The sequence below is a fragment of the Carassius gibelio genome, chromosome B3 (assembly GCF_023724105.1).
Source record: "Carassius gibelio isolate Cgi1373 ecotype wild population from Czech Republic chromosome B3, carGib1.2-hapl.c, whole genome shotgun sequence".
Classification (NCBI taxonomy): Eukaryota; Metazoa; Chordata; class Actinopteri; order Cypriniformes; family Cyprinidae; genus Carassius; species Carassius gibelio.
The window spans coordinates 24,937,369-24,959,034 of record NC_068398.1 but is presented as its reverse complement, the minus strand read 5'-3'; the positions used below and the strand labels follow the sequence as shown (position 1 = coordinate 24,959,034).

Here is a 21,666-nt window from a genome sequence, read left to right as displayed (position 1 = left end):
CCACCTATCGACCACTCTCAAATAGTTTGCCAGAGCGCTCATTTATTTATTTATAGAAATCAAATTTTACACATGTATTTCCTTGTCTGAGAGTGACTTCCTGCTTAAACAAGTAGTGTGAGAGTGCCAGAATGAATTATGGCTTGTACAGATCCTCATGGTCAGGGGCGTAGATTACGCGGGGGACGCGGGGGACATGCCCCCCCACTTTTAATATCATGGAAACTCGTCCCCCGCACTTTTTCGGTCAAGTTTGTTCTCATAGAGGTTTTCAAGAGCTGGTATGAATAAATATAGATTTAAACTCAAAGATAGTCTGCATATAATTTGATATTTAATTAGGACCCAGAATACAGTGAGATGGACATCACAGAGCGCAAACACTCCTGTAGTGTGCGTTTCATTCATACTCGAAGCCAGAGGGCGCTCTCGCGAAGAAAGTCATTTCAGGAAGATCCTAATATGGGCAAAAGCGTCCAGCTATCCCTGTATGAAAACAATTTTTACACAGAAAAAAAGGCCAGAAACTTTTGCAAACATGAAGACATTAAACATACGATTGCTAATCTCCAGCAGGTGATAAATAAAGTATGACCAATTTAGTACTTTTATTACAGAATAGAAACTATTCTGCCTTATTATGTGATAAAAAAAAATGTTTGTAGTATATAAACAAATCAGTATTATTTGTTATTGTCCAGCATTTATAGATTTCTAAGCCAATTAATTAGATAAAAAGTTAAGTTGCCTATAGTATCCACTACCAGTCAAGAGTTTTTGAACCGTAAGCTTGTTAATATTTTTTAAATAAGTCTCTTCTGTTCACCAAGCCTGCATTTATTTGATCCAAAGTAAAGCAAAACAGAATAATTGTGAAATATTTTTTGTAACCTATTTAAATTAACTGTTTTCTATTTGGATATATATCAAAATGTAATTTATTGAGATTTCAAAGCTGAATTTTAAGCATCATTACTCCAGTCACACGATCCTTCAGAAATAATTCTGATATTCTGATTTGCATCTCAAAAAAAAAAAAAAAAAAAAAAAACATTATGATAATGTTGAAACCAGCAGAGGAGATTTTTTTTCAGGTTTCTTTGATCAATAGAAATTTCAGAAGAACAGCATTTATTTTGAAATAGAAATCTTTTGAAAAATTATTACTTTATCATCACTTTTGATCAATTCAAAGTGAAGTGACATTCAGCCAAGTATGGTGATCCATACTCAGAATTTGTGCTCTACATTTAACCCATCCGAAGTGCACACAGCTGTGAACACACACCTGGAGCAGTGGGCATCATTTATGCTGCGGTGCCCGGGGAGCAGTGGTGTTGCTGGCCTGAGACTCGAACCCACAAAAGAGTCCTTGCTAAATATAAGTGTTCATTTCTTTAATTTATTTTCCAAAAAACAAAAATTATATTGATTCTAAGCTTTTGAATGATATAGTGTATTATGTTGCAAAAGCTTTTATTTCAGCCTGAATGCACTGTAAGTCGCTTTGGATAAAAGCGTCTGCTAAATGCATAAATTTAATTTAATTTAATTTCACATAAATGTTGTTCTTTGGATCCTTATATTAATCAAAGAATACTGAAAAAAAAACTCATGTTTTAAATACTGATAATCAGCAAATCAGCATATTAGAATGATTTCTGAAGAATGTGACACTGAAGACTGGAGTAAAAATGCTGAAAATACAGCTTTGATCACACTAATAAATTACATTTTAAAATATATTCAAATAGGGAAAAAAGTTATTTTAAATATAAAAATATTTCACAATATTACTGTTTTTGCTGTACTTTGGATCAAATAAATGCAGGCTTGGTGAGCAGAAGAGACTTCTTTAAAAACAAAATATCTTACAGTTCAAAAACTGTTGATTGGTAGGCTATATAGATTACAGAAATGTTTATGTTATATATATATATATATATATATATATATAATTTCTGTCCCCCTCACTTCTGAAAAGATGGCTACGCCCCTACTCATGGTTATTATTCACAAAAAACATTAAGATAGCAAATGCTGATCTCGCTCTTTTTTTATTTCTCTCTCTACATAGTTATATTAAGAGTTTATTTGCAAAAACTTAATTTATAATTTCTTGTTTATTGTTGTTTTCTTTTTTTCTTTTTTATTGTTTTCATGGTTTTATTGTGTTTTATTGTGTTAGTTAGCTGTATTTTTTAATAAATTTTTAATGTAATCAAAATAACCCAACAGTAATATGATCTAAATTAATTGGAATGCACAATGAAAAAAAAATAGAAAAACAGAAAAATGTTAAAAACGTATATAACATTTTTCAAATTTTTCAAATTTTTTTTTCATTGTGCATTCCAAATAATTTTTAGATCATATTGTTGTTGGGTTATTTTGATTTTATATATATATATGTATATCCAACAGAGCTATTAATATATTTTAGGAGAGCACCCACTGATCTATAATAGAGAACATATATAGATCAGTGACAGCTCCACAGAACCAGAGAAGAACTTCTAGTGCAAGGGCTGCCATGGAAACAATAGTTCCAGAAGAGTTCAGCCAAACTCCAGCAGTAAGTGCATGTCTTGTATCTATGGCAACAAAAGTTTCAGAGGCTGCTGCAGTCTATATGCAAGAATATGTCAAACTAAGCCTGCAAGCGATAACATTTTTACATTTTTTGTTTTGCTTTGTACTTCATGCTGACACTTCATGTATTACAAGGCGGTCACTCCTCATATTCATGCCAAGCCAAAGAGCATTCCAATTAAAACAATCTTTTCTTTAAAAATCTTTGCTCTATGGGCTTTGACACTTCGCATTAATGAACCCACTTGTGATTGATGGAGACATGGAATGCAGTTGATACGATCATTATCTGTGCCTGACTGGGATATGACAGTCCCCACTTCACATTCACAGCAGTCGTGAACTGTTTCCACATGAGTGAAAGCAGCCCCAGCAACAGGACAGCACCAGTAATAGAGAGACCACCGTGACATCGGGACCCTTAGGACAAAAAATAGACCAGGAATGACAGGTTGGGATGTATATAGGGATTATGAGGGATTATGAGCAGTGAATAATATCTGACAACTTTATGTCGCACCACTAGCTTCTCTCTCACCCACTTCATTCCTCTCATATGACTCTTTTACAATGTAGGGAAAGGATTATCACTAAAAACATTTAGGGTATCTGTATATACTTCCTCTTTATTATAAAGTTAATTTGTGTAATATGTAAGTTGCTTATGTTCTAAAACATGTCTGTTTTTTATTTAGTTTTTCTCAAATTTAACAAATGCATATAACTTTGATAGCCTTTAAAGTAAAGGCCTGTAGGATTATTAAACCAAAAAAAGAAAAAAAAAATACTCGCACAGCAATGGATCCTCTGCAGTGAATGGGTGCCATCAGAATGAGAGTGCAAACAGTTAATAAAAACAAAACAATAATTCACAAATAATCCACACCACTGCAATCCGTCTGTTAATATCTTGTGCAACAAAAAGTTGCATGTTTGTAAGACACAATTTCATCATTATTGGATTCAATTTTCAACCATCGCTTCTGGTCACAATTTGAATCCACAAAATAATAACGCTTCCTCCAGGGAAAATGTCCATCTACAGTTGCGACTCTCACATCAAAATGCACAGACACTGTTCTGGACTGTTTTCGCCTGTAAACAGTGCTTGATCTGTGCATATCTCTTTTCTGATTTAGATGACACAACTTTTTCACTGGAGAAACCAATATTTGGGAGGACTCTCATAAACATGCACCCTGTTGAAGAAAAATAAAAACAGCATATGGTGGTATGTTTTGAAGCATGCTAGCTGGTTTGAGCTGGTTTAAGATGGTCATGTGCTGGTCCTAATCAGCAATCTCCTGCTCAGGACCAACTAAGACCAGCTAAAAAAAGAACATACCTAACCAGCATATACTGTTTTCATTTTGTTTTTTTCCAACAGGGCAGTTTTTTCACTTCACAAGACATTAACTGGTGGACACGGAGTCTTGTGGATTACTTCTGGATTATTGTGTTTTTATGATGACTCTGCAGAGGATTTATTGGTGTTTTGACATCCAGTTATGACCAAACCTTCACAGATGAACAGCTGGGTGTGGGAACAGTTGTGGTTTCTGGAAGAAACCAGCTTCCTTGTAATTAGGAGTTGCTGGTTTGAGTTGTACGAGATGTAATCTGTGTCTTAGTTTTGAAATGCTTTTCCTCACCACCTGTTTGTATGAGTCACAGATTAAGTGTGTGCTATTGTTGCCTCTTACACGGTTACTCCCATTTAGAAGATCCTCTATAAACTCCAAAGAGACTTTTTAATGATCAAAGAGTAGTTTGAAATATACACATTATTATTTAGGCTTCATGGTTGTTGGCTATTATACTGGCTGTTACATCCATGCAGATGCAACAGTCATTATAGTGTAGACATTTTGTAATAGCACTACATGTAACATTTAAGTTAGTGTTAAATGCTTAGAATTAAATATAATTTGATCTATTTCCATGATCGCATTCCATTATGTGGTCAAGCCACACTCCAGACAAGACATTTATGACTCCGCTTCAGTACTTCCTTCACACTAACCTATCAGAGGCATGGAGAAACAAATCTAACTTCCTCCTGAAGTCTTCAGCGTTTGTCAGAGCTGTGTACCATGACTTGCTTTTGCTTGTCAGAAGCGGATGGGCTGAAGATCTGACAGACACACACAAGTAAGTTTATTAATACCCTTGTGTCTGAAGCAAATTTGATATCCAACCACAGCAGTGTCTTACACAAGCACATTTCCTGTGAGTCACTTACATGTGTGTTTGTCTGTGTTTATTACCTCCTGAAAGGACCAGGCACAGGTCAGATGGATCAACAGACAACCTTCACAGTCACTCAATCTTCTGGCAAGTGCAAAAGTTAGACAGATAAACAAACTGGAAGTAGAAGCTGTCACTATTTCTGCAGAGAGAAATTATATCTGATGAGCTGTATGCATTCCAGAAGACATGGGATTTATTCAAAAATCGTCATTGGGAAAGTTAATTATATGATTTGTAGGAATTTATTTAACGGTAGTGGTATATCGCTTTTTACATTAGACAGAGAACAGAAACTAGAAAAGAAGTCCTATTCTTTAAAAATGTTGTTGCAGAACTTTTTTTTTTTTTTTTTAACTGGCCACACCCCTTATGATCATATAAAAGTATTTCAACACAACACACTCTACACAGGTCAACAAGTTAGCACTTTAATTGCTCTAAAAACTAGTCTGAATCAACTCATCAAACCCTAACCCTAAACATCAGATTTATTTGAAGGGGTCTATTTCAATGGAATAGCAATAATAATGACTGTTTTCAGAAGGGTTTCCCGTTGGCCATCCAAACTTTGGGATGCTTAGCCAAGTAGAGGAATGTTTTAGCCACAGTGAGTTATATGACATTTTTGTCTCTGTATATTAATGAGTGGATACAAGAAAGAATTTTAACACTAGAAAAAGTTACACACATCACTTTAAATAAAATGATAACAGGAAATGCACGTTTCAAAATATTTTAAATTGCAGCAAATGAATACCAGCCGTGCAAAGGAATGTACAGTAAGAAGAGAACAGTTTTAAAGTCCCACCAGTCCCACAACAGCTATGTCAGGTTTCAGAATGAATAAAATAATTTTTTTTTACTTTTGTTGTTGTTGTTGTTAAATAGTTCTATCATTAGGAAAATGAAAATGTAAAACTAACAGTGCTATAAGTGGAAATTTTTACTTAAAATTAGTTTTAGTAAATTGTAACTGAGTGTCACTGAACATGTTTACACTCTAACTAGAATTGTCACTTCTAAAAGTTTAGGATCAGATTTTTCATGTTTCCGGTACATTCGGTTCATTAGTCACCACAGTTGTGGTTCTGGTGAAGCCAGCTGTGATTGGCTGAGCCGTGTGCTGTTGGGATGATCAGTAGTTGTGCCTGACAGAAGCAGAGGTGGTGTCACTCTTAACTGCCACGATATGCTACGTTTTGGAAGGTGCTGGTGGCTCCTTTGTAGAGCGGATTATTAGCCTAAAAGATGAGAGAGATTTTCAGTAATGACTAGTGCTGCAAAGCTCATACTAATAGTAATAAGAGCATTAGCACATCTGTAATTCCCGCTTTGATCACTTGGTGTCAAGATTTCGTTAAAGTAATAGTTTACCCCAATATTAACATTTTAAATGTTTATCTGCTTGCCCCCAGGGCATCCAAGATGTAGGTGACTTTGTTTCTTCAAAGATTTTTTACTTACAGTTTTTCTCAGTCGCTTTGGTACATCGAATCAAACTCACAATTTGCAAAACTGTGAGTGCATTTCTCAAAACAATTTGTACAAATACCAAAACACCATGGATTACCTGCAAAAGCCAGTCTCTTACTCAAAATCCTTAGTTCATCTCTCAAAAGTAAATATCTGTGTCAATGAGCATGTCAGTGCCCTTCAGAATGACAAGTCCTTGTGTCATAGTTTATGGATAAGACAGTCAAATTGCTTGTTGTCATGTTGTCAATATACCAGTGTACTCTGGAGGGATGTTCTGATGTAAACTATGGCAACATTTTGGATGACAGTTACTGTATTGAACAGTATGCCATATGCTTATGCATGCCATATAATAATTTCAAAAGTACACATTTACACATTGCTATATGTGGGATATTGATTGAAAGAGACTGGATTGAATTCCCAGTTACACTTTTACTAGTGGTCTGGCCCAAAAAAAAAACCTTTACAATGTCATTGTGATATAGAGAACGAAAAATAAATATGGGCACAAAGATGAAAATAAGTCAATTTTCAGAATGTGTAACTCTTTCTAACTTTCTAACTGAAGACTGATGAGATGAACCTTTACGTAAGCTATTTCAGAGAAATGGTTTATCATTGGTTTATCATCTACATTATCTTCATTACTAAATATTCACTTGCACAATTCATGCTAAATTGACAAAAAGTCTAATAATAATGTGTAAAAAAAAAGAAAAAGGAAAAAAAAGTGTGCTTGGCAGTTTATGACAACTAGATTAACCATTTTGCATTTAATGACTTATACGATGAACTAAAGACTAGATGTTTTGAGGGGTAAGACTATTGCACAGAAAACTATATAATACACTTTGAGCAACATGACATTAGCAACTGATAATGTAGGAAACAACAGAGAATTGTACAAAATCATTTGCATGGATGTACCAAAACATTTGCAACTTGTTCAAAGAAATGAGAAACTGCTTTTTTGATGTGCACAAGTGACACGATGATGTGAGAATTGAACAGGTAGTTTTGAGAATTTCAATTCTGATCTGAGAAATGTACCAAAGTGACTGAGAAAAACTGTAAGAAGACGCGAACACGATCTGGGCAGTTCAGACATTGCGGTGAAAATCAGAGGTTGAAAACAATACAAATACTGTTCAGTTTCTTGCACAAACCGAGTGATTTGTGTCTTTACACATCAATGTATCATCACGAGCCACAGTGTTTAATTTGGTTTTGTTTGTGTATGTTTTATGACTCTCAAAGACATGATTCCCATCCACTGGCATTTTAAGACTCACAGATTGCAACAGTTTGAGTAAAACATCTTTGTTTGTGTTCTACGGAAGAAACAAAGTCACCTACATCTTGGATGCCCTGGTGGTAAGCAGATAAACATCACATTTTATTTTTTTAGATGAACTATCCTTTTAAATGATACTGTGTTTCTTAGTCACTTTGGTGCATTTTTGTGCAATTTGACTGTCTTATCCATAAACTATGACACAAGGACTTGTCATTCTGATGGCACTGACATGCTCATTGACACAGATATTTATTTTTGAGAGATGAACTAAGGATTTTGAGAAAGAGACTGGCTTTTGCAGGTAATTCATTGTGTTTTGGTATTTGTACGAGTTGTTTTGAGAAATGCACTCACTGTTTTGCAAATCTCAAGAATGATTCGAGAAATGTACCAAAGCGACTGAGAAAAACTGTAAATGTGTAACAGTTCCTGTGGCTCTGTGGTAGAGCATTGTGTTAGCAGTGCAAAAGGCTGTGGGTTCAATCCCCTGGGACCACACATACTGTTCAAATGTATAGCCTGAATGCACAGTAATTCACTTTGGATAAAAGTGTCTGATAAATGTAACTGGGAATTCTATTCAGCCTCTTTCAATCAATATCCCACATACAGTAATGTGTACTTTTGAAATGGATATATGGCATACATAAACATATGGCATACTGTTCAATACAGTAACTGTCACCCAAACTGTTGTCATAGTTTATATCAGGTAATACTAGCAGCTATATTGACAACATATATAAGCATGAATAAGTATTGTTTATGAATAATGACACAAGGACTTGTCATTCTGATGGCACTGATATGTCCATTGTCATAAATACTTACTTTTGAGATATGAACTAAAGATTTTGAGTAAGTTACAGGCTTTTGCAGGTAATCTATTTTGTGGTGCTGTTTGTACGAACTGTTTTAAGAACTGCACATACTTTTTTTTGCAAATATTAAGGATGATTTGAGAAATCCACCAAAGTGACTGAGAAAAACTGTAACATGAAGCGGTTGGCTTGGCACCTCACAAGTAGTCTGAATGTGGGTCTTACCGCTTCCCACTTAGCCTTGGCTTTCTCCTCCTCAAATTTGGCAAATTCACGATGGTCATGAATGGTGATCAGAAGCTTCCACACCAAGAGCGTAGCCAGTCCCAGCAGCAGGATCGCAGCGGCGACCGAAAGAGCAACCACCAACACATCAGGACCCTTAGGACACTCTGAACATAAATCAGCAATGACAAAAGATTCATTCTTAAAGAAAAGTTCGTATTCTCTACATTCAGTTTCTATTTGAATTGATCTCTTCAGTATCTAGTGACTGTGACAGAAGTACAGACAGTATCTACCCATCTCTCACACAGACACAGAGAGTTTATCAGCATGAGCCATGTTTGACAGCTACGTGTCACACGTTGTCTCTCTCTGCCCCATCTGTCCTCTCACCTGGTTCTTTAACAAGATAGAGGAAGGATTTTCCACTGGCGTCTTCATAATACTGGAAGTTCTGGACGCAGTCGTCCTCATCCTTGTAGCTACAGTTCACCGAGTTCTTCTCATGAAAGACTGGAGAGAACAGATGATGGTTCATTCAGCTACTGAACAAAATATGCTGCATGAAGAACTATAGTCACAAATAAATGAACCTTTGGTAAATATACTGCAGTTATATTCTGTAGATTGGATTTAAGATGTGTCTGTGGCCTGGAGATGTATTATGCGGCATTTAGAAGACGTAGAGATTGTGTAGATTACAAATATACACTTCCATCCAAAAGTGTGTGGTTGGATTCATGTTTTATGCAAAGATTTATGTAAAATAAAAAACAACCTTTAGCCTGCAAGGATACATTAAATTCATGAATGTTTCAAAAGATTCTATTCCAAAGTACTTTCTATATGTTTTAAACTTTCTACACATCAAATAATCCTTTTCATCACAACATGTTTTCAGCGGTAATAATAAAATCATCATATCAGAATGATTTCTGAAGGATCGTGTGACACTCAAGTCTGGAGCAATGATGCTGAACATTCAGCTTCGCAATCACAGGAATAAATCAGTCAGAATAAATAGGTTTGGATCATTACTGTTTTTACTGTATTTAAGATCAAATAAATGCAGCCTTGGGGAGCATAGGAGATCTCTTTTAAAATATAAATGATACTATATATCCTAAAAAGGCTTTATATAGGCTACTGCAGATGGGAGATATGTATTATGGGTTGGTGGGAGGTAGAGATTACCGAGCTCAATCACCGGCACAATGTCATCTCTGCAGAAGTGATTGCAGTTCTTCTCATACAGATCCCCTCTCTTATAATGTTTACACTCCACACACTCCCTGTGCAGAAACACACATAAGATTAAGTTAAGATATAAAGAAGCACCTAAATATGCTTATTCTCTCTTGCAACAGACACAGACAAAGATGAATCTAAAATGCAAATTTTGCATATCATTGTAAATCATCAAAACGTATGACATTATAGTTTCCTTACTAAAAATATTTTTGTATTATCAGGTTCTGCAGGTCTTTTAAAATCTGAAATAATTTTCACTCTGACCAACACACACTCACTTTTTGATGGTGCAGGCGTCTGGGCAGGTGGGACACTTCTCACAGGTGGACCCATAGGCTCCTGGCTGTGTGCACTCACAGACGCCACACACACAGTGGCCACGGCCACTACACATCATTCCTCCGCTCGCCATGCAGCCGTCTGTGCGGGTCGAGCAGTCACAGCTATCCCCGGACCATCCAGAGACACACTGGCAGGTGCCACAGTTGCACTCACCATTACCTGACGGAGACATCAAACAAATAAATAGCCTATAGAAAAATATGGTGAACATGAAGCTCTGCCAAAATTATCATTTAAAAAATTTCATAGAAGGAGGAACTTTTGAAGAACTACCACACAGCTCTAGCAATACAATTCCTACAGATACCATATTTCTATATCCCATGACCACTTCATTAATTCAATAGCTTTGTGTGACCAGAATTTAAAAGGAGTCATATGAAGCTTTTTTAAAGATCATTATTTTGTGTATTTGGTGTAACAGAATATGTTGACATGCTTTAACGGTCAAAAAACACATAATTTTTCTAATACTGTGCATTATTGTAGGTCCTCTATAACCCGCCTCTCTCAAACCCATCATTTTCTTCAAAGTCCCTCCTTCAAACAAGCGCAGTCTGCTCTGATTGGCCAACTGACCCAGTGCATTGTGATTGGCCAAACTAATGTGTTAACTAATAAGCTCCTATGTGTTTGTAGTACACAAGCCACAGACAGTTAAAACAGCTGACTCCACTGTGGTACAATGTGTCTCTCTCTCTCTCTCTCTCTCACACACACACACACACACACACACATACATACACACAAGCACGCATTGGAACATTCAATAGCAAATACTTAAACTAATAACAAAACATACTTCCAGCAGCTGATTCAGAAGCACCAGATTTTCGTAGCAAAGTCAGAATGAACTCCTCTCTAAGCTTCATGAAACGGTCGTCCATAAAATGTGTTGCTGTTCTGTTGTAAGTAATCTTAAAGATTCCCAAATGGATCTACTTTCCGAAAAACAAGTAAAGTGCTTCTGCTTTCTCCTAGATACACACAGCATCTAGTAAAATAATATCTCTTTGGATTTGAGACTTCAGTCTTTACAACTTCAAGGATCTAATCTATGCACAATCAGCTTGTAACACTCCAAAGAGAAAAGAAAACTTGAAATTGCATCATATAATATGAGGAAGTTGTGTCCTGGTTAGAGAGTGTGACTCCTAATCCCAAGGTTGTGGGTTCGAGTCTCAGGCCTGCAAAGTCCTCTTAAGCAGTCATTACTATCTTGAGTATCACATGATCCTTGTTTGAAAACAGTTATACTGCTTAATATTTGTGGAAAATATGACTTTTTTATTATTCTGTGATGAATATTATGTTCAAAAACAGCATTTCTTTGAAATATTTTTTAAATATAAAAAATGTTTTTATTGTTACTTGTTGTCAATTTAATGCATCCGTCCAATGCTTATTAAAAGTATTTGTTTCTTTAAAGAATGTTCAGCAGTAGTAAATGACAATACATACTTGTGTGTCAGTCCTGATAAATTATGAAAAACAATTTATGAAATACAACAAGGTGTTACGTAATGCTCACTTAATGTTTGTTACTAAACCAACAAAGAATTCAACATCAAGATTTCCCACGCCAACACATTCATTTCAACACACAGAATACAGCATATAACCAGAAGATTTTAAACAGATTATCTACTTCTGTGTGTGTGTGTGTGTGTGTGTGTGTGTTTTATGTTATTTATACCCAGGGGATATATACTTGCTGACTCTGATTCTTTTTGTAGTTTAAACACCCTCCTACCAACTCTTACACAAGATATTGTGTAAGAAAACAATTTTCACAAAGGCTGTTCAACAGCAACACCTATCCCATATACTACCGAAATCTCACTTATCCAACTAATATATAATTGTACACATTGGACTTGCTGTTTAACTGAAGAGAGAATAAGATGTGAACACACAGACTCAGGCTTCAGGCCAAGCAGGTGATGTGCACAGACATGTAAAGCTGAAGATCATCTCGTAAATCAAGCACATCTGAGTCAGACTGCTGTGGATCTCATTGCCTAATAAGGTGAAACACTGTCCGTATTATGAGGCAAGAACAAAAAGCCGTGTGTAATCCTCACAAACACACAATGCTACATCTGCTGTACTAATGTATACAATGAGTCAAGGCACGTCTTATCTCACCTGAGCATATTTGTCCTTTGGAACGGAGGCAGCTGAAGTCATCACATTCACAGTACGGTCCCCAAACCTTCCCGAAATTAGTCGAGCGACAGGCACACTGGCCGCACACACAGTCTCCGCGCCCATTACAAACCGGCGCTGCTGGGCCAGGGCTACAGCTGTCTTGTTGGGTGGGTTTATATTCGCCCTCGGAGCACTCACATCGAGAGCCCAGTCGTCCCGGGTCACACAGGCACACGCCGCACTCCAGGGTCCCGTTACCGTGGTGACAGGACGGGCTGGCGGGCACGGAGGACTGCTGACAGTTACATTCACAAGCAAAGTCCACAGTCACCTGAAGGGTGTCTTTAAAACCTATTGGCTTCACAATGAAGGTCCGGTTCTTCTCTTTGGGGCAGCCGTAAAGCTTTGCCTCAATGTTAAATGAAACCTATGAAAGAGTAATATAACAGAAAGAAAAACGTTTGGATTCCCAGAGAATGCTTTAATTGATCAAATATGTATAGATTGCAATGTGCTTGCGTTAATTTAGTCTGTTTAAAAAACACATATATTTTAATTTGAAGTAATGTATTTTTCAAAGCTGTAAATAAAGCCGGGATTATTGGAGCATGTTTTACAAAGAAAACACTATTTCAACCTTTTTACTTATACATTTAATGTTGAAATCAATGTGTTATTTGTCATTCCTTTGTAATAAATTGTGAAATTTAACTGAGTTAAGTAAAATTAATAAAGCAGTACATACTTTTTTTATTGTGTATGAAAATATTTTTTCTTATTTTAGACACGTTTTATTTAAATTCATCTAAAAAGCTCTACTTTTCAGCACAATATCACAACAGTGAACTGAACAATCAATCAATTTTTCTAGTGTATGCACTAGGTGCTGACCGTATCTCCAATTTTGAGTCCAGCGCAGGATTTGACGCCAGGAATGAGCTCTCCACCCAGACATGTTGCGTTTATGAACAGAGATAACTCATCTGGCACACCCAGCAGCTCTAGCTCAACCTTAGATCTGATCTTCTACAAAAACAAAAGACATTTCTCCTAACTAACAAGTTCTCACAACTCAGAGGCTGTTTTAATTCTTGGCCAAGTGATTTACCGCATATGCATCCAGAATGAGTTGCACAACATTTCCAGAGTCTCTGGAAAGCGTTCCGACCGCAGAGCCGGGAATCAGCTCGCTGTAGTTCTGTGACAATACAGGAAACATGACAGCACCCCATAAACATACATGCATTTGTGCACATTGTACATATGCGTTTGACAAAAATATAGAAACTCACACGATAAAGATCCACCATATTATTGGTTACAGCAAAGATGAGGTTGATGTTATTCTCAGATAATTTGTCCGTGATCATACCAAGTGAAGGATAGTCCTACAAATACACTTAAAAATCAACGTATTGCCAAATTGCCATCTCTTTCTCTCTCTCTCTCTCTGTTTTTTAATGTTTTAAAAGAATGCTCACCAAGGCTGCATGTATGCATTATTTTGTGAGCTATTATTGCAACTTAATGTTAATTTGCTCCTCCAGAAACATTTCCTATTATTAGCAATGCTGTAAAACACACAGTGCTGCTTAAGAGCGAGAGATTTGCCCAGTATATGTTCGGCTGACCAGTATAGTGGACTTGTCATATTCATTGTAGTTGTTGATGTGGCACTCTCCATCATGGGGCTGGACGATTCCAGCCAGCCTGGCATCCAAAGCCAAATGACTTCTGTCATCACTTGTGAAGATCAGCAAATGAGATGCATCAGGCCTCCATCCAATTTTGTCCTGGAAGAAGGTAAAAGGCGGTCACACACAAAGGTAAAGACAACCAGCCCAAAAGGCGAATATTCCCTCTGGAATATCCTAGGGTTAATGCTGTATGATGTTTTTTCCCCATAAAAAATGGACTATTAACAGAACAGCTTTACTCAGACTGGTTGTGGGTTTCTCTTTGTCTGTGTATTTTGTGTCACCTTGCATACTACTGCTTGCATGATAGCATCAAATCCACCTTCAGGGGCGTCTCTGTTTCTGGACACCTTCTGTTTCTTCACTTCCTCTGTGAAGCGCTCTACCTGCTCCGTCAGAGACAGTACGTTACGATAGCCGAATTGCGGTGGGCAGGGTTCAGGAAACCTACAGCAGTCCGAACACAGCAGGGAGACAGAAATCACTAAACTTAGTCTCTTTGCCATGTGCTTTTCTAATGTGAAATGAATTAGGGCTTACTTATAACAAGGATTCTGGATGACTTCTGCCGGGGAAATGTACATGTAAGGTGAGAGCGGTTTGTCTACAAAAGCTCCAAATCCCATGCGCAGATTACTGGTGACGCCCCGTAAAGCTGTGACCAGACCATTGCCCAGTGTATAAAGCTTCTGCAGGTCGTCCTTCATGGTATTGGTCATGTCCATCAGGTAGTACAGGTCCACTGGGTAATCAGCTGCTTGCTTCACAGTGACCGTGAATTTCTTTGAATCGTCTTGGAGAGAAATGGGACAGATGAATTTTCTAAATCTGAAGAAATTAACATGGATTGTTTTTGGTGAACAAGATATGTCAGAGAGACCCCAAGGCCCTTTTACCAGCAACACTTAACACTTAACATTACAATTTTAGATTTAAAACTTCATGAGTTTATAAGCAAATCTTGAAATTTGTAATAAGTTGCAAAAAAAAAAAGAGTAAAATAATAATTTATTATAGAAAAGAAAAGAGATTTAATGCCTAAACTGTGATGTGAGAAATGTGTAATTGGATTGCACTGGTAAATACAGTTTGTGAAATTGAATGGTTGGTTTTGTTGTACTAACATACCTGGCCTGAGGGTCAGGTGGATTTTTTGTGGTTGGATCTGAGTGATGTCATCTGACCCCCCTGCCTTGTCACTCAGGGGTACGTTCTCTAGTATCCTCATGCTGCTAACTGGAAACTCAATGAACTTCACGCCACAACCAGACTGGATGAGACTGTCTCTAAAATCGCAACGGGACAAACTCGAGCCTCCCTTTCCAAAGATCTGACAGATAAACATGCAAACATTGATAACAATCGTCTGCAATCATTTCAAGCAGCCACTTGTCTGTCTGTGCAGGTGTTTAGTCATATAAATGAATGGGATTTCGTTTTTTACCTCCTGAGAGCACCAGGCGCAGGTCGGATGTATCGACAGACATTCTTTACAGTTACTCACTCCTCTGGAAGTGCAAATGTTAGAGCCTAGAAACATAACAAGACATTGTTATATTCAAACAGACACTGTTTCTTTCTACTCTAGACATTTCAGACACACCTTATATTAGATGGCTTTAATTACTATGTATGTACATTAAAAAAATATATTAATAAATACAATGTACTTATTGTGTTCATATTGTATTGCATAACACTTCTGCTGCTAAATGACTTAAGCGGTTAACTTCTTTAATGTGTCTGACACTCCCTCTGAGTTCAAACAAACCAATATCCCGGAGTAATTCATTTACTCAAACAGTACACTGACTGAACTGCTGTGAAGAGAGAACTGAAGATGAACACCGAGGCCGAGCCAGATAACGAACAAAACATTGACTGGTTCACAAGTCAAGAACTGGTTGCATCGGTGTTCGGATCACCAGTAGTTCTTTCAGACAGTCCGATTCAATAAACCGGTTGAAGAAAACGGTTCACCGGTTCTTTTGCGCTCGACGTAATGGCGTCATTGGCGATGATTGCCCTTGATTCAAGCCTTCGGTTTACCCGCGCTCATAACACTAGCACAGAATCAATCACCAAAAGAATCAGTTCAGACGCTCTGTGTGTCGGTCTGCTTCACGCTGAATCACACATGCGCAGTATTATCAGCTCCTCGGTTCTCGAATCGAATGCGTCTCACAGAAACGGTTCTTGACTCGTGAACAGGTCAATGTTTTGTTCGTTATCTGGTTCATCTTCAGTTCTCTCTTCACATCAGTTCAGTCAGTGTACTTTTTGAGTAAATGAATTACACCGGAATATTGGTTTGGTTGAACTCAGAGGGAGTATCAGTCACATTAAAAAAGTTAACAGCTTAAATCATTTGTGGATTAATGCATATTGGAGACGCGAACCATTTAAAACGATTCAGTTCGATTTGGTGAAATGGTTCAAGAAGATCCGGTTACATCGAATGATTCGTTCGCGAACCGGATATCACAAACTGCTTTGTTTTGAACTCTCTCTCACAACAGACTCGGAAGAGAAGACAATGCTGAATAAAGTCGTAGTTTTTGCTATTTTTGGACCAAAATGTATTTTTGATGCTTTAAAAAATTTTAACCGACCCTCTGATGTCACATGGACTACTTTGATGTTTTTCTTACCTTTCTGGACATGGACAGTATAACGTACACACAGCTTCAATGGAAGGACTGAGAGCTCTTGGACTACATCTAAAATATCTTAAACTGTGTTCAGAAGATAAACTGAGGCCTTACAGGTTTGAAACAACATGAGGGTAAGTTATTTATGACATAATTTAGATTTTTGGGTGAACTATCCCTTTAAGGCCACCTAATATCTTACAGGTTCTATTTTCACATCCTCTCAAGTGTGTTGAAACAAGCTATCAGTATCTGATTGTCAGAGTAATCAGATGAAGGAAATAAAAAAAAATTAAAAAAAACGTTCTTATCATTTTTAAGTCATTGACTAAACAAACAATAACAAAAGGCAAACTTACCCGCAGCTGTGGAAACTAGAAGTAAAACTGTCGCCCAAACTTCTATCAAATTCAGTCCCATTTTAATAGATCCAAACTACAGCAGGCCTCCTGCCTCAGCAGCCCTGTTCTCACTCTGATTCTCGGATGTACAAACTGGGAGTGGAAACTACCATTCCGAGACATGTAAGGACAGATGACCTAATGTGTTTCAGTATTTCGCAAACGCAGTATGTTTTAAGACGCAAGGAAATGTAACCTTGGGCAAGTTAAGACTCAACAGATAAACACCGAATGACAGCTTGGGGCTCCGAGTTTAGGTGCACACGCAGATACAGGCAGGATATAGGTATTCAACCAGTTCTTATATTTAACGGCTTCCACTGTCTTCATACAAGTCGCTGCCTTACACAGAATCATCAAAACGACTCTCAACGTTTAGTACAACAGCTTATTAAATGTTGGGCATTTATTATGGTTTAGACCCTATAGTTAATTTTTTCCTATGTATTCAATTTGTTTGTTTTATTTACTCAACCATTTATTAATCTTATATTTAAATTAAAGTTGAGCCAGGTGTTTGGTACCATCTAGTGGTCATGTTCATGTTGAAGAAAAACTTTTCAAACATTTCACCTCCACTTTGCTTATTTCCTTCACAGCATTTTCTGCATTTTACAGATGAAAATTAGATTTAAAATCAAGTCCTTGCATGATTTTAGCTCATAATCTGTACAATTAAGCAGTAAATGGAGGCATTAAACAAAAAAGTGTAGTATGGCCATGTTTAATAAAATATGTAAAAGAGCTGTATACTGTGTTTAAAAATAAAGCTGCAATACAAAAATATATTTAAGAGAGAAAATAGTAAAAAAAAAACAAAAAAAAAACTATAATAATAAAGAAAGAATCATACAAATGTTTTCTAATTGTGCACTAATTGATATGTGCATGCTCCTGAATTTTTTATTTGGCCAATTATTTTATATAAGCATCCAGCAAATCTCCTTCTTTCCATCGCTCTTTTTCCATCTCCCTACTTATCTCAATTTTTACAGTCCATTAAAAGAAGTGGAGATGGAGGAAAGGATACGAGGGCAGTAAAAATCACATCTCAGAGCTGAGCAGGAGACAGAAATCTGAGACCACACTCAAACCTCCTCTACAGAAATATAATGCTATGCCTTTTTTTTTTACATTTCCCCTTCCTGTTTTCCATCCTTCACCTTTTGTTGTTAAACAGTTGTAGATATTGCTTTGTGTTTAACAATGTGTAACATTGTATATCAATCCTTATGTGTCCCTTTATGAAAATTAATCAGAGAACAATTAAGAATATTCTTTAAATTGGAAATGTGTAAATGACCACTACACTACAATTTGAATATATTCATATAGTGGCTTTAGTTTGACTTGTTTACATTGCTTGTGAAAGGCGTTAAGAAACAGCAAGTCTGGCTTAGATGGTGATATGCTGTAGCATGCACCATAATTATTACTATTATTTTATTTTATTATTTTAAGTTATGATCAAAGAACATTTTGTCTCATCAAAGCTGAGTGAGTAAGCCTTATTACTTGCTCTAGAGAGAGTCAAAAAGAAAAATTAGGCACCACATAATTCTTACTTTTTACTCTGTCTAAACATAACCCGTAGCATCCTACTCCACAGCTCACTCAAGTGAAGGTATTTTGCTTTCATTTAATGTATAAATTATATTATTTTGTAATGCAAACAGATTCATCGGTTACACATAGCATATATGCTATGCTTCTAAGTTAAATAGACTTTAATTTTGTAAAATCCTAAAAAAAAAAATGTAATGCTGTGTTCAGTTCGTAATTAAAAAGGATTCCCATAGACAAAGCATTTACATTTAGCATACGCTTTTATCCAAAGCAACTTACCACTGAGCCACAGGAACATGCAGGCATAAGAGTACATCACTGGAAAAAAAAAACTTACTGAAGGTGATGCCTGAAGACAGAAATATGTACGCATATAGAGGCCTATGCATGCAACCTTTTTGTGTATTTAAAATAAGGATAAAGGATAAATAAACAAGTGCAAATGCAATGTTTTAACAACTTTATTCAAAGCATGCTGCACAACTTCAAGTTTTCAAGTCAATACAGTTTACAAAACCCTCCATGCAGCACTGAGGTTCTTTACGTAGAAAGTGCCTGACACACCGAGCCCCGCGCATGCAGAGAGAGAGACGTCAGCCGGTGTGATCGGGGAAGGGGTCATTCAAAACGTGCAAGTGTCCCACCAGATGAACATCTCCCCTCTCACGTGCTCTCGGCCACACGTTCAACTTGAAGAAAAATACATTTTGACATCTTCAAATTCAAAACACCTGCAATTCAAGTGCTTAAGTCACCTTTCACAAAACAACATGCTTTTGGAAGTGATTGTCTACAGACCAGGATAGTGGGTTTGAGGAAACCAGAATATCTAAAATAATAAGGCTTGATCCCACCCCCACCCCCATCCCAATAGTTGCACCAAAGTAGGCTACAATTTGCGTTTCGCAACCCCTCCACCTTAAACCATACGAAAATTAACCATGGTTTACTACAAATGAAAACCAAAAAAACATGGTTACTATAGTTAAACCATGCGTAACCACTAAATGATCCAAGGTTTTGCTACACTTACCATAGTTTAACCATGGTATTTGTAGTAAACCTTTGGTTATATAAATGATATTCAATAAAAAAAAACATGGTTACTACACTTTTACTACAATAAAACCATGGTCGTAATTTGTAAGGTAGCGTATAATTTTTAACAAACATAATGCAATAAATAGATATTTCAATTTTTTCTGAGGTAAAAACGTGTAAACACTTCACTGTAAAAAAATCACAAGCAAAAATGACCCCAAATACAAAAAGCTACGTAAACATGAATAAATACATTCTCATTTCGTAAACGTGCAGCTGTATATCTGTCATCTTTGCTTCAGTTCATCCACGTCGCCTTTTCATTTCATGACCCAAAGGGAGTGAAAATGTAAGTTGCATATCTCCGCGGCTCCCAGTCTGAGGACAGCTGGGTGTCACTCGGACCCGCAGCCCGGCTCCAGGTGACACCCGCGGCTAACTCAGTCCGATCATCACCGCCTCCACGTCTTTGGATGGTCTCCTGTCCTTGACCAGGAAGTTGATCATACTTTCGGACTTGATCATGAGGTTGCAACCGAGAAAGAAGATGCCGAACATCACCGTGAGGGAAAGAACGCACAGCACCGCGATCTGCACCACGCGCGTAACGAACAGTTTGCGCTCGTCCTGAGCGAGATCTAAAGACCCGCCGCCGTCGCTCGCGGTCACCTCGCTCCCGTTCCCCGTGCAGCAATCAACTAGTGTCCCCGCCAGCTCTTGACTGCGGTTGAGCAGAACGCCGTGCGTAAACGCCGTGTGGTTAAAAAACGTTCCGTTCATCCTGAGCGGAGACGCAGAGCACTGGAGCTGACGGCAGACGAGTCTCTTGTGGCATCAACTCACTTTCTGCAACCGCCTGTTGAGTCAAGTTTCATCAGGTGGGAAACTAATAAAAGTATCTCTTAAAATCACTTCTGATGGTTCATACTATCAGTCTAAAAGCTACTTGGATAAAAAAAGTGCTTGATTCAGTTGCGTTCTCGGTCAATAAGAAGTCTTTACAAGCACGATCAGCGCTCAAGGCACTTTCAAATCAAATGCAGCTCAGCGGAGACCTGCGCGCAGGTTTCGTTTACGCGCCTGGTCCGCGTGAAGGAGGGAGAGAGAGAGGGAGAGAGAGAGAGAGAGAGAGAGAGAGCGCCATCAGCCTGCATGTCGCCAGGGAGACCGTTCCCTGTCAGCAGAGCTCGAGAGGATGTTCTCATCGATGGGACTTGATCCAGTGGTCAAAAATGTCAACCCAAATCACCAGAAGTCCACGCCTTGAGCCGGACGCAACTCTGTGAGCTTTAGAGTGAAGTGCTTTTGGAAGACTTTCAATCTTGACCTATTCAGAGACAGTTTTATTTTATTTTTTCCCAATGGACATCGCTTTTTGCAGCATTTCTGAAGTGAAAAAGTGCAAGTCAAAAACCTTTGTAAATGAAGCATGGCATCAATTTGTAATAATAGTAAGGTATTTGTAAATTAACAGTTTAATAAATCTTTAGACAAAAAACATTTTAAAGTCTGTAAAAAAAAATCTTTGCATGTTTTTTGTTTTTTAGTATAGTTATAGCTCATAGCATGAGTTTATCATACTTCAGAAGGGAAAAAAAAACTTTATTCTGAGTCCCAGACTAAGCAAACTTATGCAATTTGATGATATTAACACAGATACAATTCTGATACTTATAAGAGTAACAGTATAGCACTTACATAAAATGCATGGAAATATCAGATTTTACTCTGTATCTCCCAATGATCTGCAATGATCTAAAGATCTGCAGTTTTTATTGGGGGGGGGGGGGGTCATTGCAGTGCAACACAATGATATTTGAGAGATTTTGACACTCATATTTTAACATGATTTTAAAATCAGTAATATGTGTATGACAAAAACACACGTGTACCACAACAAGG

The 21,666-nt window shown here is 37.3% G+C and overlaps 2 protein-coding genes across 2 annotated transcripts; both read right to left on the bottom strand.

Annotated features, from left to right (window-relative positions):
- Positions 1 to 5,009: 5,009 nt before the first annotated feature.
- Positions 5,010 to 17,382, bottom strand: itgb3a (integrin beta 3a). Its single transcript, XM_052552859.1, has 15 exons — positions 17,116 to 17,382; positions 15,550 to 15,635; positions 15,234 to 15,435; positions 14,646 to 14,898; positions 14,390 to 14,552; positions 14,040 to 14,201; positions 13,701 to 13,796; positions 13,517 to 13,606; positions 13,300 to 13,434; positions 12,406 to 12,835; positions 10,194 to 10,416; positions 9,859 to 9,956; positions 9,058 to 9,177; positions 8,665 to 8,831; positions 5,010 to 6,083 (listed from the first exon to the last, which is right to left on the bottom strand). Exons 1-15 carry the CDS (start codon positions 17,174 to 17,176, stop codon positions 6,018 to 6,020), a joined length of 2,352 nt encoding a protein of 783 aa, XP_052408819.1. The 5' UTR covers positions 17,177 to 17,382; the 3' UTR covers positions 5,010 to 6,017.
- A 1,786-nt stretch (positions 17,383 to 19,168) lies between these two features.
- Positions 19,169 to 20,845, bottom strand: rprml (reprimo-like). Its single transcript, XM_052552860.1, has one exon. It carries the CDS (start codon positions 20,542 to 20,544, stop codon positions 20,200 to 20,202), a length of 345 nt encoding a protein of 114 aa, XP_052408820.1. The 5' UTR covers positions 20,545 to 20,845; the 3' UTR covers positions 19,169 to 20,199.
- Positions 20,846 to 21,666: the final 821 nt, after the last annotated feature.